Below are 14,776 nucleotides of genomic sequence, written 5' to 3'. Positions count from 1 at the left end.
CCAAATAATGCATTTTTTCTGGAATTCCACTGATTTTCTTTTTACCGTTAATGAACTGCCAAAAAGATTTACAATTTTCTTTGATACCACTCTCTACTTTAAAAATGTAGTTCTGATATAAAAATTTATTCAGAACATCGAATTCTTTTTGCAAACGATTGTACGCTTCATAAACTTTTGCGTTATTTTTAGATTTGCGGTATAGTTTGTATGCTTTGGTTTTTTTATTGTTAAGATTAATGAGTCGAGAATTGTACCAGACCGGTTTGGACTGGTTTTTTGCAGACACTATTGGAACAAACATATGAATTGCCCTTTCTAGTCTTCCTACGAAATCATCATACATCTGTGATAGTACGGGTTTGTTTAAGATAGTTTCCCAATCTACCAAATCCAATAATCGCGATATCTGGTTGAAATTGGATTTATAGAAGTTATAATTTATGCAATTATTAATAACTGATTTGATATAGCTTATATGTTTAAAACGTACACATAACGCTTTGTGGTGTTGGAGTTAGGAAGAGGGGGTGAAGAGAGGGTCTCGACATCGGACTTGCTTATGAATACTAAATCAAGTAAGCGATTGAAATCATTGTGTACTCTGTTAATCTGGCAGAGGTTATATTAGGCAAAAGTGTCAAGCACTTCACATTCACTCTCGCTTGATACTCCGTATGGTACTAATTTCTTAGCATCATCGTCGAAACACCAATTAACATTGGGTAAGTTGAAGTCACCCAAAATAATTATGTTTTGACCGGCAGTTAGACTATCCAGTATTGTACATCAATTATTTACATGCTTTTTATATAATTCATTTTGGCTTGAGGCGGTATATAGCTTACGCTAATGTATATAATTTTAATTGTAATTTTAATTATTATTTGATCAACATCAAAATATCCGTTGTCGGAACTCATACTTGGTGACAAAGTGATTTGTGTACTAGGTAGTCTCGAACTTACAGCAACAAGTACGCCACCACCTTTAGAGAGACCAGTAGTGCGGGAGCATCTGTCTTTACGAAATACATTATACAGTTGACAGTCAAATATTTCTGCGTATAATGACATTCAGAAAGCCAAGTCTCTGTTATAACCATGATATCAGACAGATGAAGAGGAGAAAAACAATAATGGTAGCATTTTAGTTCTTATGCCGCCAGCATTCTGATAATACAGTAGAAAATCTGCCGTATTTGATAACTTATTAACGTCGGTACACGCTAGGTGTGCGGCGGTTTCGTCTCTTCTCTTTGAAAATTTATAAACGGACGCACTTTTATATTCTCTTGCCAAAGAGAAGCGTCGAAAATCTTGTTCTAATTTTTTTCAGACACCAAGCCTAAACGATACTCTCTTTAGTCCTTTAAGTTCGACGTCTTTTTTTACTAACATATAACAAGAAAGGTCGCTCTTATCGATCGCTGCGTGGTTGTCTACATATTCGATTATGCTTTCAGCGGTCACTGTGGGGTTGAAATATGACAAATGTACCCACTTCATGGCTACAATTACATCCAGTTCACGGTTTTCATTGCAGCCAACAACAGTGTTTTTCGGTTTACGTTTTGGATTTTTGTTCTTAGCAAAAACAGTTGTAAACATTTCAACATTAACCGACTGCTGCTGCGAATCAGCAAGAGAAGGGTTATCCGACGGCACTGCTTGATTGCTTTGTGATAGCAAGGACGTAAGCAGCGCTGGAGAGTGCGTATTATGTTTTTGTGTTTCTACTGTATTAGATATTTTGGCATTAGGCCGAGCAGCGAGAAAGAGCTTATTGCAAACCTTAGCATTTCGTACGATATTGACTGGAGAGTCGGCAGCGGCTGCAGCAGCGGCAGCATAAGAGGTAGATAAAGCAGAAGAGAAAGATGATGGTTTTGAGTTAGAAACAAGTACTCGATCCTTGTTTTTTGTTGTTGCAGAATTATTGTCGTGTAGTACATGTAAGTTGTTGAGAAGGGCTTTTATATCATTAGCCAAAGCGGGAATAGTAGCAGCGACATCGAGCTCGCAAAGTTTGTGATGAACGGCTTTTACCTCAAACTGTAGTTCTTCTACCTTTTTAAATAGATTTCTCTTGTCGGTTTGCAAAGACCTAATTACAGCTATCATTTTCTGCTGAGCATATCTAAGAGATTTAATTTCGTCGAAAACAGCTTGCAGGTTGATTTCTTGCTTGCTGCACTCCGCTGATGGATTCGGTCTCACGGGTACCGAAGTAGCTGGAAGCGATGAAATATTTGTGGTCCCAGAAATATTTTCATTGTTGTTGTCTGCATCTATTGGCGGAGAAACTGAGCGAGGCGACAGTAGGATCGAATTACGGCGCGCTTTTGTGCATTGTTTACAACAATAGCGCTTATTTATTTTCAGCAGGTACTCAATGTCAGCAGGCAATAAATTTTCACAAGTAAGATGATAAAATTCGCTGCACTTAACACACTTTTGTTTGGCTGCCCACGGTCAATATTTTGACCGCATATGCATGGCATTGTGGATAAAAAAGTGTCCAAGTAAAACGATAAGCTAAATCGAGTCACTGTCGCACGAACGATTAGGTATATTACCAATAAAACTTAGTTAACGCGGGAGGTCTGAAAAACACGTCCGTTAACGTCCAACGTTAGCAGCGATGGCGATGAATAGTAATCTTTATAGTATTTCGACACAAGTGTGAAATATGATCGACGTACGACGTCATTTCTAAAAAAATTTTACCTTTCGATAGGGTGATTAACTTTGCATCTCTTTCCGTGGCCAAACCCCGCTAGTTGATATAAGCCTAATTCCCCACATCTTGGAAGCCGTTTTATGCTGGTTGCTACATTCATATCCAAAATACCGGGACGCGACTACAAAGGTCGACTATATCTTAGACACAATAACCACAATAATATTTGGAGCCTGTAAAATTAGGCTTGGAGGTTTTTATAAAAGAACGCGACTCTTGAGGCATAAGGCTTCCGGATAAACTTTGGTCGAGGAGGTTAGAAGTTTAGATCTCCCTCCAAACTAAATCTAATCTAGTGTATAATCTGAAATTTTCCTGTTGGGGTAGATTATGACAAAGTTTAAATCGAGCGATTTTCACGATTGAAAGTAGTTTCCAAATCAGGACTAAGTTGCTGTGGTTTTGAGTCCCGAAGGATATCGCGCATCAGAAAATTAGAGCTCTTAGAAAGCTTGCGAAGCAGTGCTCACAAGTAGGATCTGAAGCTTACGCTTCCAATCACTCTTTTGGCAGCACTGAGACCAGTTTTGGTATAAGCGGGATCGTTATTGATCTACTAAGACAAACTAAGCCGTGATTAGATTCAGCCGATTTGATATTTTCACAGCCGTACAATTTTCCACATTTCAACGAAAAACCACAAGAGCCGCCGCTAAATCGATTAAAAATACAAAAAACAAAAAACAAAAAAAACCAAACTGAATTCTCCTCTTAGCTACGGTTGGGAGACAAAAGTTGCCAGCAGTGGAAAATTCTATGAACACTTTTCTTATGAGCAGCAGAGTTGAATTATTGACAAGCAGGCGGTGATGTTGATCTGCAGATGGGCAATTGGCATTCTCGCCAAGGCAAAATTGATAATATAGCACAGGCATGCATGATACTAAAATCCATACACACACATACAAGTTAGGAATATCAAAATAGAGTTAATAAAATGTACAATAAATCCATATCATATGCTCGTGAAAACAACTAAAAAAATTATTGCCATACAAATTATGAATGAATGAAAAATAAAATGCGAAACACAAAAATACGATTTACGTCAGTATGGAGGCCGTAAAAAATAGGTACGAAAAAAATTATACTGAAGCGATAAAATGGGCAAAAACAATACTAATAAGTACTAGCCAAATCTCATAATCTCCGGCAGATAACAGGCCGATAAAGTTCTCACTGTATAGCAACAATAAAATAAAAAAATAACGAACATAAAAAAAGATAAAAAAAGGAAAATTTCCAAAACATGGAAATAGATTAAAATAACTTACTACAAGCGTCAAGAAAGCGTAAACAGAAATTAGGTAAAAAAGCTATTAATATTTTTATGAATTTATGATTTACAATCTTAAAGATTAGAGCGCTGAAATGCGACGCGCTGTGCATTTGCTTGTATTTCATACGTGCTGCACCTTTTTTGTAAAATTAATCGCTATTGCTTTTCTATTTACAGATAATGCCGTCGACGACGTCAAATGGAAATGCTGTCTATGCCGCGCTGGTTTTTTAAGACTTCATAGACAACTGCAGCCTATTTTGAAAAATACAACAAAGAAGAAAAAAGCTAATAATAAAGTGTGCAAAATTACAACGCGATCGGCGCGCACTAAATAACTAACGCGTCCAGTAAGCGCGCGCGGCAAACAGCTGAGCAGGCGCCTGCTGCTTTAGCTTCTCCTTTGCCACGGAAGGTCAACAACACGCGACGCGACGCGACGCGACCGATATTGACGCAATTAGTGCAGCGATCGTCGCAATGAACCAAACGATATTCTACAAAAGTGTGAAGTGATCGCAATCAGATATGTGTGTGTGAGTGTGTAAATTCATATGCGCATGCAGTTATGTTAATAAGCATAGACGTACAAGTACATAAACAGGTGTTTCTAAGTGACGCGGGCGGCACGTAAAGTACGTAATTTAAATTCCAAGAAGTGTTTATTAAATTAGAGTGACTTACTCGCTGACAGCGTCAAAGTGTAGTCGTAGTATAAAGTCCAAGTCACCAGCGCGTTTGTAGAGTGCTGCGGAACGCTGCACGCCACTCATCGCTAGCAACTAACGACTCATTGGATCAGCGATCAGCGTCATCGCGTATTTCATGCTAATTCGAAAAAACTTACCAAGGAAAGGTAATTAATGTTGCGTCAAAGTGGCTGACTAGTGCACCTAGTTGTATGAAAGCATTGCTTCATAAATTTCATAAATCTCAGCAACGATCACCGCTAATAGCAGCACCAGTCCTGAGCGCCAAATCGTCTAGAGGCTCACGTGCGTCAGAAAGGGTTGGATTGCTGCGGTCGATAATCTTCTGCGTCAGTCGTTTGTGACAACAAAAATGCTTATTAGTATTGTGGACAACAATAAAAACAACAACAAAATTAATAACAATAACAACATTAATAATAATCACAAATATACCAACCAGCAAGCAGCAGAACCACTGTTGGAATGGAATTTTTTTGCAGCTAATCGCTGACATTTGCGTCATGTCTTCGCGCCTTGACGTCATTTGACAGAATTGCGACGTTGAAAATTTAAACAAACTTGCGTCGACTGTGAGACCACTTGAAAACTGCACGAAAAGAAAAAAATGCAGAGCGTACACGCACTTAACGAGAAAGAATGAATCGAGTACCTGCGAATGAAAACAATAAAATTAAAAGTAAGTGCAGCAAAGCGACCGACAAACAATATACTAAATGCCAGCAGCTGGATGCGCAAAGAATAATGGGTAGTAATACTAGTCGGCGTAGAATCGGAACGAGCTCACTTGACCCAGCCGCGACCACAGCCACAGCCACAGATGCAGCAGCAACGGCTCCTGCAGTACGTGTACGCGACAAATGCCCTCACGCGAGACGCGGAGCTCAAAATGCGCGTTCGGTATTAAAAGCTACCATTCCTTCGAAGATCACTGCTGCGCTATCCGGAAGCGCAGGCACAACGGCCGGTGGTGCTTCAACCGAAACCTCTTCTAGCGCCCTTACGCCTGCCGGTTCATTAAATTCGGTCGCCAGTGTGTGTTCTGATGTAACGGTGTGTTGTAATATAAGCGACAAAATTGAAGAGAGAGATGACGTGAACACATCCACGATCATTTGTGGCGCGCCCATTTACAGCGACGCTGCTGAAGATGCTGCTTGTATTGCTGAAAGTGGTTTTCCGACGTCAACGCCGCTGCCCAGTAGTATTCATGCCACAAAAGAATCAGGATCAGTTGTTGCCAGCAAAACAGCAGAGACAATGAGGAGCTTAAAAATAGCTACAACAAAAACGCATATGGCGGCATTGACAGTTGCGCGACAGCCGCGTACACATACAACAGCGAAAACAACGCGAAGAACGCGGGCGGCTATTGCGGCTCGTCAATTAATGAAAGCAAGAAAGATTACCGCAAGCACTACTACAACAACGGTGAATGAGCGAGTGACGATGGCCGCAGTGCCAGCGCATGCGGTGGAGGCATATTCGGATGCTACACGACGAGCACAATCGTCGGTTCGTTTGACGTCTGCGACCACAACACCGATTTTGCGGGCGTCACAGGTGGCAGGGGTGTTGACGGCGGTAGACGTGAAATCAAAATTCACTGAAAATAAATGCCCGTTGGTTGTGCTAACGAATGTTAGTAATCAGAGAAAAGTCGAAGTGAACAGTACAATACCACCGCTAGAGCAGTGTATTTTAAACAGCTACAACGTTAACCTGAGACAGCACAACAATAGCAGCAACAACCGCAGTAGAAAAAGTGAAGTGCCGAGCAACAAGTGGTCACCAGTGTTTGATTCGGACAACGCAGATAATGAAACAAGAAGAACGGTCGACGATAGTGACAACAGCATTAGTGAGGATATAAGAAGGACTCTGAACTTGGCCGCACGCAAAGCGAAGTTGAAGTCGGAATTCTTCAGAGATTTCGAACTGCACGATAAAACAAACAATCAGTTGACGCAGTCGTCGACACCGCTTGACGTTTGTGACGTGGATTTACCCAAACAGCTTTTGGATAACAGCTCACCAAATTTTTGGCGGCCGCAAGTAAGCGAAGACGGCGCACGATATATGCGCCACCAACCGATTCCCTGCTCTGTCACAGCATTACCAACGATTTCTGTAAACGCTGCCGAAACTAGTTCGCCCCCATCGCTTATAGCTAGGCGCAAGTTAGATCTGAAGCGAAAGTTTGAACATCAATCGTCGCCGAAGACGTCCCCCAATTGCGATCAGCCTTACTTGGTCGGCATAGCCAGCGCTTTTCCACGTGTTGAGGATTTAGTACAAAAGTTCGATTCACAACCGACGCGACATACAAGAAAAATGATTGTGAATCCCAATAAGCCGAGCGAAGCCGTGGACAGCAATATGTTGTCCTTGAAGTCAGTTGTGTTGGAGCAACGGAGCAGTCCACTCTCCGACGAAGGCTGTAACCTTGGACAGAGTCCGTACTCATCGGACAACGAAGACAATGAATTGACGCACATCACTTCAATGACAGCGGAGCAATTAAAGCGCAAGGACAAAGTCGCACGCTCGGCTAGCAGCGATTCAGCACTTGGTTTGGACGTCGACGAATCTATGGACACTACATCTGAACAACCACCAGCCGGCTCACAGCAACGCAGAATGACACTCACCGTCACCGATTTGCCTTTGCGACCGGCGCTTCTGCCTTTAGCCGAACCCACCGCACTACCAGACTCACCAACCATTGATCCACATCAGACGGCCAATAACTTACCAACTCAAGTCTCGGTGCCTACCAAGGTGTTGCTGGAAGAGCGTGTCGTCGAGCTGCCAGAAGATCCCCGTTCGCTGGCGCCATCACTGCCCTGTTCACGGCGCGAGTCAGCACAGAGTTGTGGCAGCGACTATACGCCCACTGAATTTCCGGGCGGCAGACGATTTGTACGTACGCCATCCGTAGTAGTCTCAGACTATTCAGACGATGTCATGTGTGGCATAACACTAGAGGAAATAGAGTATTTTCGCGCACAGCGCATGAGACGGCGGCATTCCTCACTCGACACTGCCAATGAAGGCGAAGGTGAATCGGACGTGAGCGCCTCATCCTCATGCAGCAACCTTTATTATTGCGGATCCACAATATCCGCATTGGACGGCGCCGAGTGCTACGTGAACGGTGTGCGCACCGCCTTGGAGCGCAAGACCAGCGACTGCTCTGCATGCTCAGTCAGCGCTGATGAAGAGTCATTCACCATTCCCGAAGACCCACAACAACAGGCAGGCAAGGATTTGGCCGATCTACTAGCCGCACAGCATTTGACCACAAAACCAACAATAAAGAAGGTAGGTTTGGTGGTGCCAATGAGTGAGAACTTGAGCGAGAAGGCTACCTATTGAGTCACAGAGCCAAATAAAATCTCAACAAATCTAAAGTATTTCATCATATATTTCACCCAAAGAACTGTTACTGTTGTAATTCTATTAAGTTTTAGTAATTAACTGTATATTGTATAAATATTGAGTAGGCTTTTGTATGAGCGTGATTATAAGTAATGAGCATTTTGTTTTTGTAGTGTGAGTATTATTCCGTTAGTCTAAGTCGCACAATCGCACAATAGTCATATGGCTTGCGAAATGAGGAAGGAATGCAGCTTTAATTTATTTTTATCTTATCATTCAGGCATTTAACCCATTTTTTTATTTTACTTTATTTTATTTTATTTGTTTTTGCTGCCACACAGCGAAAAGATATATGAAATTGTTTTATGGAATTATCTATTTTGCCTTTATGATTTAGTGTGCTGTTGTTGTAGAACTTTGACAGTGCACAAAGTGAATTTTCAACGTGTATTATATAAATATATCAAAGTACGTTTGTAAATTAGCAAATATTTACTTGGCTGTAGGTATGTGCGTATTGTTGTTGTCCTACCCAACAGTTCATGTAGCAAATTTTTTATGAGCACTCAGTTTTGAACTGTTTCATTTTTGTATCTTTCACTTTTTATCAAGCCATGTTGGTATTCCTTAATTTGTGTATCTGGTTTTTGATAAATGTGAACATAAGACATTTTTGAAGGCACAGCCGAACATTAAGAATTATGAAGAATTAAAAAAAAGAAACTAATAAATATTGGTGCAGAAATTGTTTATTGATTACACGAAAGGTGATTGAAGTTGTTGATAACAGAAAACAATGGCATGGTTTCCGCTTTCATGGCGTGCATAAAAAAAATAAAAATAAAAAGTTGATTGATTGTTAGACATTTTTGTGGTTTGCAGGAAATGAGATGTCTAAGCGAAATGTATTGGATCCTACGTTTACTTTCGCATATTTCAACAACGAAAACGCAGAGAACAGACCATCTGATGCAGTATCCCAAGTAAAGCCGGTGGCACAGTGATGTCGCTTCCATCGCCGAACTTGAAGAGCGTTCTCCTGTACTCGGGGTGCGTCTCTCGAAGGAAGGAGGTGCATCTCTTGAGGAGAATACTATCGTTCCAGCACCACTTTCTCAGCCTAAAAACGTTTTTTTGTAAATCTCTCTCAGAAAGATCATAGTTCGACTAATAATCTTTTTAATGGCCTAAATTTAATATCCTCCTCTAATGAGGATAGGGTGTGCGGATTGTTCGTCCCGTGTCATGGGCAACCGTATTAATAATTGTTGCGGTGGAGGGCTATGCCATAAAATATTCTGCAAGTTGGGTTGTCAGGCTTTGAAATTAGCACAGCACGATACGTTTTGCAATGTGTTGAACAGTTTGGGTGATATGGTAGAACCAGCTCATCAATAAATGATTACCCAAGCGTTGAATATACCGAACCGTCGAACATGACTCGAAGTTTGCTGACAAAAATTACCCAATAGCTGCTTAGTATAAGATTTTACAGGTATTCGAAGAGAAAACTACACGGTCGATAAGCGAATGCAATTGAATCTGAAGTGCGCTTCGCAACCAAGTTCCTTTCTTAGGCTTCGTTTATCTCCGACCTCGGTGGCTCCCGGAATGAAATAAATAAATGAAAGTAACAAAAAATTAGCAGTAATTTTTCTATTTAGTTTGATCTAATCTGTGGGCATAAAATATGTTAAGGCCGAAGTGCAAATCTCCTTTTCATTCATCTGCTATCGATGCCAATCGGATGTGAGGAAGTGTCTCTATTTTCTTTTATAACTGTTGTTGTATTTTTCAGAATTGCGAATGATTTTTGACAGTTTTTTCTGACTTTTATGATATCCTATGACAATCTACGGGACGTGTTAGTTTGTGCTATAGAGAGAAAAAAATATATACTCGTAAAACAACCGCCTAATGAGAAGGCACCTAAAACTGAAGTACCGGTTTATGTGAGGTAGAGAGAAGGAGAGAAAGGGATGGACTGTAAACAAACAAGCGATATTGAGAGCTCGCTTTCCATGATTCGAAACTTACTTATAAAGTTATAAACATGAGCTCGCGCCTTGACAGGCAACAACAAACCTCCGAGTACATTAAAAAGGCGTGTACATGGAAAAGCCATGGTCCATTAATTTTTGGGAATTTGACAGCTAAAATAATATCGAGAACGTTTCAGCAACTAAGTCTACGGTTAGACATTTACGGAATGATTCGTTTTATGCTTGAAGAAAATTGAGAAACATTCAAATCGAAAATCAAGTAATCAGCCGAAATGGCGAAAATTCTTGGGACGGCGTTGTGGATAAAAGTTGATGGTTATACGATTGAAGAGTTGAAATATAGAATCAAAGCTGCTATTGGTGTGATAAAAGCGGAAACTCGCCAAAATATATTCTGGGCTACTGTAGAGCAAGCCGTGGTAATCATTGTCTTATCATAGACAAGGTTTACACTTTCCAATAAAAAAATAATTGACAAATATTCAATCGTATTTTATTTGTAGTTGAATTAAATTTAATTTAAAACATCAGATAAGAAGATACATGAAACGGCAGAACCATACACTTGCGTGATAGAATCAAGATGCTCACCACAGGCCGACGAAAGGGTCTGAGTATCGAGTTTCAGAGGCTGTTTATGTGGAAGGATGGATGGGATGAACTTCCGCAGTTTAATATCTGAACTGTGGGATCATAAGAGAAAACTTCAGCAGCTAGGCTCTTTACGTATGACTCTTTGAAGTTTGCTCCGTCCAATTTTTCGTGATTTTATAGACCGCCTCTAACTTGGCAGCTTATTTGAAATGGGTAGTGAGTAGGTTTGTTAAAACAGAGCTCCAACCATAAGAAACTTCCATTCAGAAACCTCAACTACATCGTAAAAACCAATTTATTGTCTCACTTCACTATCGCTTGTCTAGTTGTCGAGCATTTTGATGGCGTGTAATAGGTTGGGTGACTGTGGGAAATCCCAGCAGGTACATGAAATTAATAGCATCGTTGCCAAAGTGTCGAATATATTTGACAGCTGCGTCGCTTTTATGGCTCGCCGATACAGTTTGGTGCTCTGATAACATTTAATTAGATATTCAACAAAAGTGATGACCATAAACGGTGGGGCAGAAGCCTACTTGTGATCGTAGTACTCCAGCGAACTGCGTCAGTGCACATTTTTCACTTCGGTTTCAGCAAAATACTTTTTTTTATCGAAAATACGAGTCAAGCAAATTGCGCGAATTCATCAAATTCAGTTATTTATGGGCATAGATTAATTAGCGGACCTTCTTTTTTTATTTGATACGCTAGCCGCTGATGCTACTAAGCAATCGCTTAGATACACCATCCGCCACTACAGCGTTGTGAAATATGAATGCGAATTGAAAAATTGAATCCGTGCATGGCATAAAAAAACACTGCCAAGGTGGAGCGCGGCGCTGTGTGTTAGGCCGCTTTGACGTCAGTCGCACTGTATAAAAGATTTTGACAGCAATTAGCGTGACGCGCATGATCGCACACACCTCCTACTGACGGTGGCGGCGAAAAGTGGTGGAAGACTGCGATCGCAATCACGTATGCGAATACACAAATACGACCACATACACACTCAAACATAGCTGCGCGCGTTCGACAGCAGATGACAAATGACGACAGGTGAAGCGAAAAGCGGCTGTGGCAGCTCCGACCAAAGTCACTGAAGCGCTGACGGTAGCGGAGAAGAGGCGCGCAGAGCGGAGAGCTCCACCCGCGCTGCCTTTGATATTATGATAAAGCGGCTGATGTCAGCATAAGTGAAATCGAAGACAACTTTCGTGAATGTAAATAAATAAATACAAGTGGTGCCGCTAAGCCTGCAGGCGTCGCGTTTTAACGGATTACTTGATAAGTACCCTATGCGATTGGCCAGTCGCTTGCTTTGTTGAACAATCTGGAGCCTTTGTATTGTACTTGTATATATGTATGTACATACATACGCACGTGCATATATTATATTACATTATGCAGAAAAATTGATAAAATGAAGCGCGCAGCTTGAGAACCACATGGCGGATGGACATCGAACAAATTGTTGGCATGAACATGCACAGCTCGGCTGATGGCGGCGGCGATGCCTTCACGTCCGCCTGTCGCAGACATACCAAGTACCGTACGCTCCTTATACATGTAGGTACCTACATTGCGGTGCTTCACCGAAAAAAGTTGCGTTTTTTTTCCAACGGGGCGAGTAATATATTTAACTTTTGAAGACTTCCATCAAAATATTTCGCAAAACTATCAAAATCCACAGGCTAGCTATGATTTGAAAATACCTCCAAAAAACGATTTTTTTTTAATAAAATTCGTTTTTAAAAATATTTTCCCAAAAAATCACCTCAGAATCTTTAAAAACTTCATCAATGATCTCAAAATAATGAAATTTTTCCAGGTATTTTCAAATTGGCCCAGTAAATTTGCGCGAATTAATATTAATATATTATCGAAACATTTTGTATTTATTGGAGAGTAATGCACGTATGTATGCCAGCATATAAGTTGCCGCTAAAAGATATGTACCACATTTACGCTGACGTCGTCGCTTTTGCAGGTTTGGCTTTTACCGCGAACCACCAGCCACCAGCCGCCAGCCATCAGCAGACATCTGACAGTTGTTAGTCAACAAGCAACAAGCAGTAAGTACCTGCTCGACGATCTCAGCGGCGACGCACTGTTGGATCTTAATTGTGCTGAATTTAATTTCGTAATTTATTTTCCTTTTAATTTAATATACGCTGATAAGCGGTTTATTTGGATTTTTATTTCTGCTCAACTATACGCCAGACAACAGCAACAACAATGATAATAATAATAATGACCGTAATGACAACAGCAATAGCAATAACGAGATAAACATTACACGCTGTAGCCTTTTGGTCTGCTGGCAGTCGTTTACTTTTTGTCGGCAGAGGAATGCAATTGACGTCATCGTCTCTGGGACTCACTATCGCACAGCAAATATAATATTACGAGGAAAGATACTGAGAAATAGAAGAGGATGACAGGTCGTGTTGCATGTTTGAGGAAGGTTCGAAAACTTGCTGCTTTGTTGATTCTTTTTCTTTCAAAATTTTTGTAATACTAGGAAATTGTTTATAAATTAGATTAATGCAGAGAGATAGTAAACATTTCGATGTTTTACAGCAAAATACAGTACTCCAATTAAGACATATTTGATTGGTTGCAGTTTGAAAGTTAATTTTGTGACTTATAGCTTCTATATACTATAGTTCTGTGAATATTTATTAGCGTACATACATACATGCAAATTCTGGGAACTTATTTTATACGACGTAAATATAGGTAAAATTCATGATGGAAAGAATAATGAGATGGCGCCTATCGTGGTGCCGTTACTTTGCGCTCAGCGAATTTGACAATGAGTTACGTGGTTTCAGCGCCACTATGGCCAGATTACCATTTTCGTAACTTGATTTAGCTTTTTTTTTGTTATTTAGTCTCGGGGTTTTAGTTCTTTCTTCATGACATTTTTCTAGCCTGTTCTAATTAAAAGTAATGTTTAAAAATTTTGCAAAATATACATTTTTTAAAAATTAGTTTAATAATTCACTCAGTTTTATTTAGCTTTACTTTTTTTAACATCTGGTAGCATTGCCCGCGATTGCAGTTGTTGTTGGTGTTCTTCTGTTTTCAGCAGGCACATCTCTCTCTCGCTATTGCAGTGTTGCCTAGCTTTGGATATAAAAACGCACTAAAATGCCCATTTATAGAAAATAAAACACCAAATTTTTATTGAATTACTTAAAGAACTGTGTATGCGTGACAAATTGTCTTTAGAATTTGCGTTTTTTTAATAAATGTGTTATGCTTATGTACAATTTAATTTAATTTTTTGTTAAGCGAGACTCTTTTGTTAAGGGAACGACTTTTTTGCTATATTTAAGGTTATGTAACTATATAGGGTACTCTTTTTGTAAAAATGTCAGTAAGGTTTCTTTAGTATTTTGTGGCTTATTTTTACAATGAATACACCCCATGATGCTCTATGTCCCACTAAGGACATTTTATAAGATCAATTTTATAAGAGTCAAAAAATTTTCATTAGCACTAAATCTTTTCAGAGTGACCTTTTTTAACCTTTTATTGTTTAATAATATAGTTTTTTTTTAACTTAAAGTTTCGGTAGCTTTAAATTAAAAAAAAAGAAACAAACACGAAACCCGAAAATGTTCGCATTTTGGGTATAAAAAAGCACTAAATTTATTGTGAAGAACAAATGGTTAGCAACACTGCATAACTCGGATGGGCGCAATCTTCTTTCTATCAATATTGGGTAAAATCCATCCTAGATGCTCTTAGACAGATAGACTGAAGCGGCACAGACGTGGAAATAGTTCGAATCGCTGTGAGAGCACTTTTGAGACAGGGTTACACGGTTCCGCTACGCCCAACAAAAAATTGACCTTCTTTTGAAGCTTTTGTATAAAACTGGGTAAAAACGGCCGCCGTATATCCTCGGTGTGGCACCAGCGACCTTCCATTTGTTCCCAGGGATCAAAAGACTCTTGACGGGAACTCTGTGTGTACCATATTTTTCAAGTAAAAGAACAAAAACTTTACCTAGCCCTCGTCTTGATAATAGCTAGTAGAAAAAAGTATTTGGGTAGGTT

At 40.0% G+C, this 14,776-nt stretch overlaps 1 protein-coding gene across 3 annotated transcripts in view; it reads left to right on the top strand.

Moving 5' to 3' along the window:
- Positions 1-14,776, top strand: part of LOC128859320 (serine-rich adhesin for platelets-like) — a 73,861-nt gene that overhangs the window by 16,727 nt on the left and 42,358 nt on the right. Inside the window, exons 3-4 of one of the 3 annotated variants that reach the window (XM_054096261.1) lie at positions 4,199-8,055; positions 12,538-12,633. In XM_054096261.1, the coding sequence (XP_053952236.1) occupies positions 5,371-8,055; positions 12,538-12,618 (2,766 nt within the window). In that variant the 5' untranslated portion in view covers positions 4,199-5,370 and the 3' untranslated portion in view covers positions 12,619-12,633. Of the gene's footprint in view, positions 1-4,198; positions 8,846-12,537; positions 12,634-14,776 lie in introns of those variants that run through there. The other 2 variants (XM_054096260.1, XM_054096263.1) reach the window with 2 other exon arrangements.

The sequence above is a fragment of the Anastrepha ludens genome, chromosome 3, assembly GCF_028408465.1.
Source record: "Anastrepha ludens isolate Willacy chromosome 3, idAnaLude1.1, whole genome shotgun sequence".
Lineage (NCBI taxonomy): Eukaryota > Metazoa > Arthropoda > Insecta > Diptera > Tephritidae > Anastrepha > Anastrepha ludens.
Note: the sequence above shows the minus strand (reverse complement) of the source record. Positions and strands in the feature narration are given on the sequence as shown.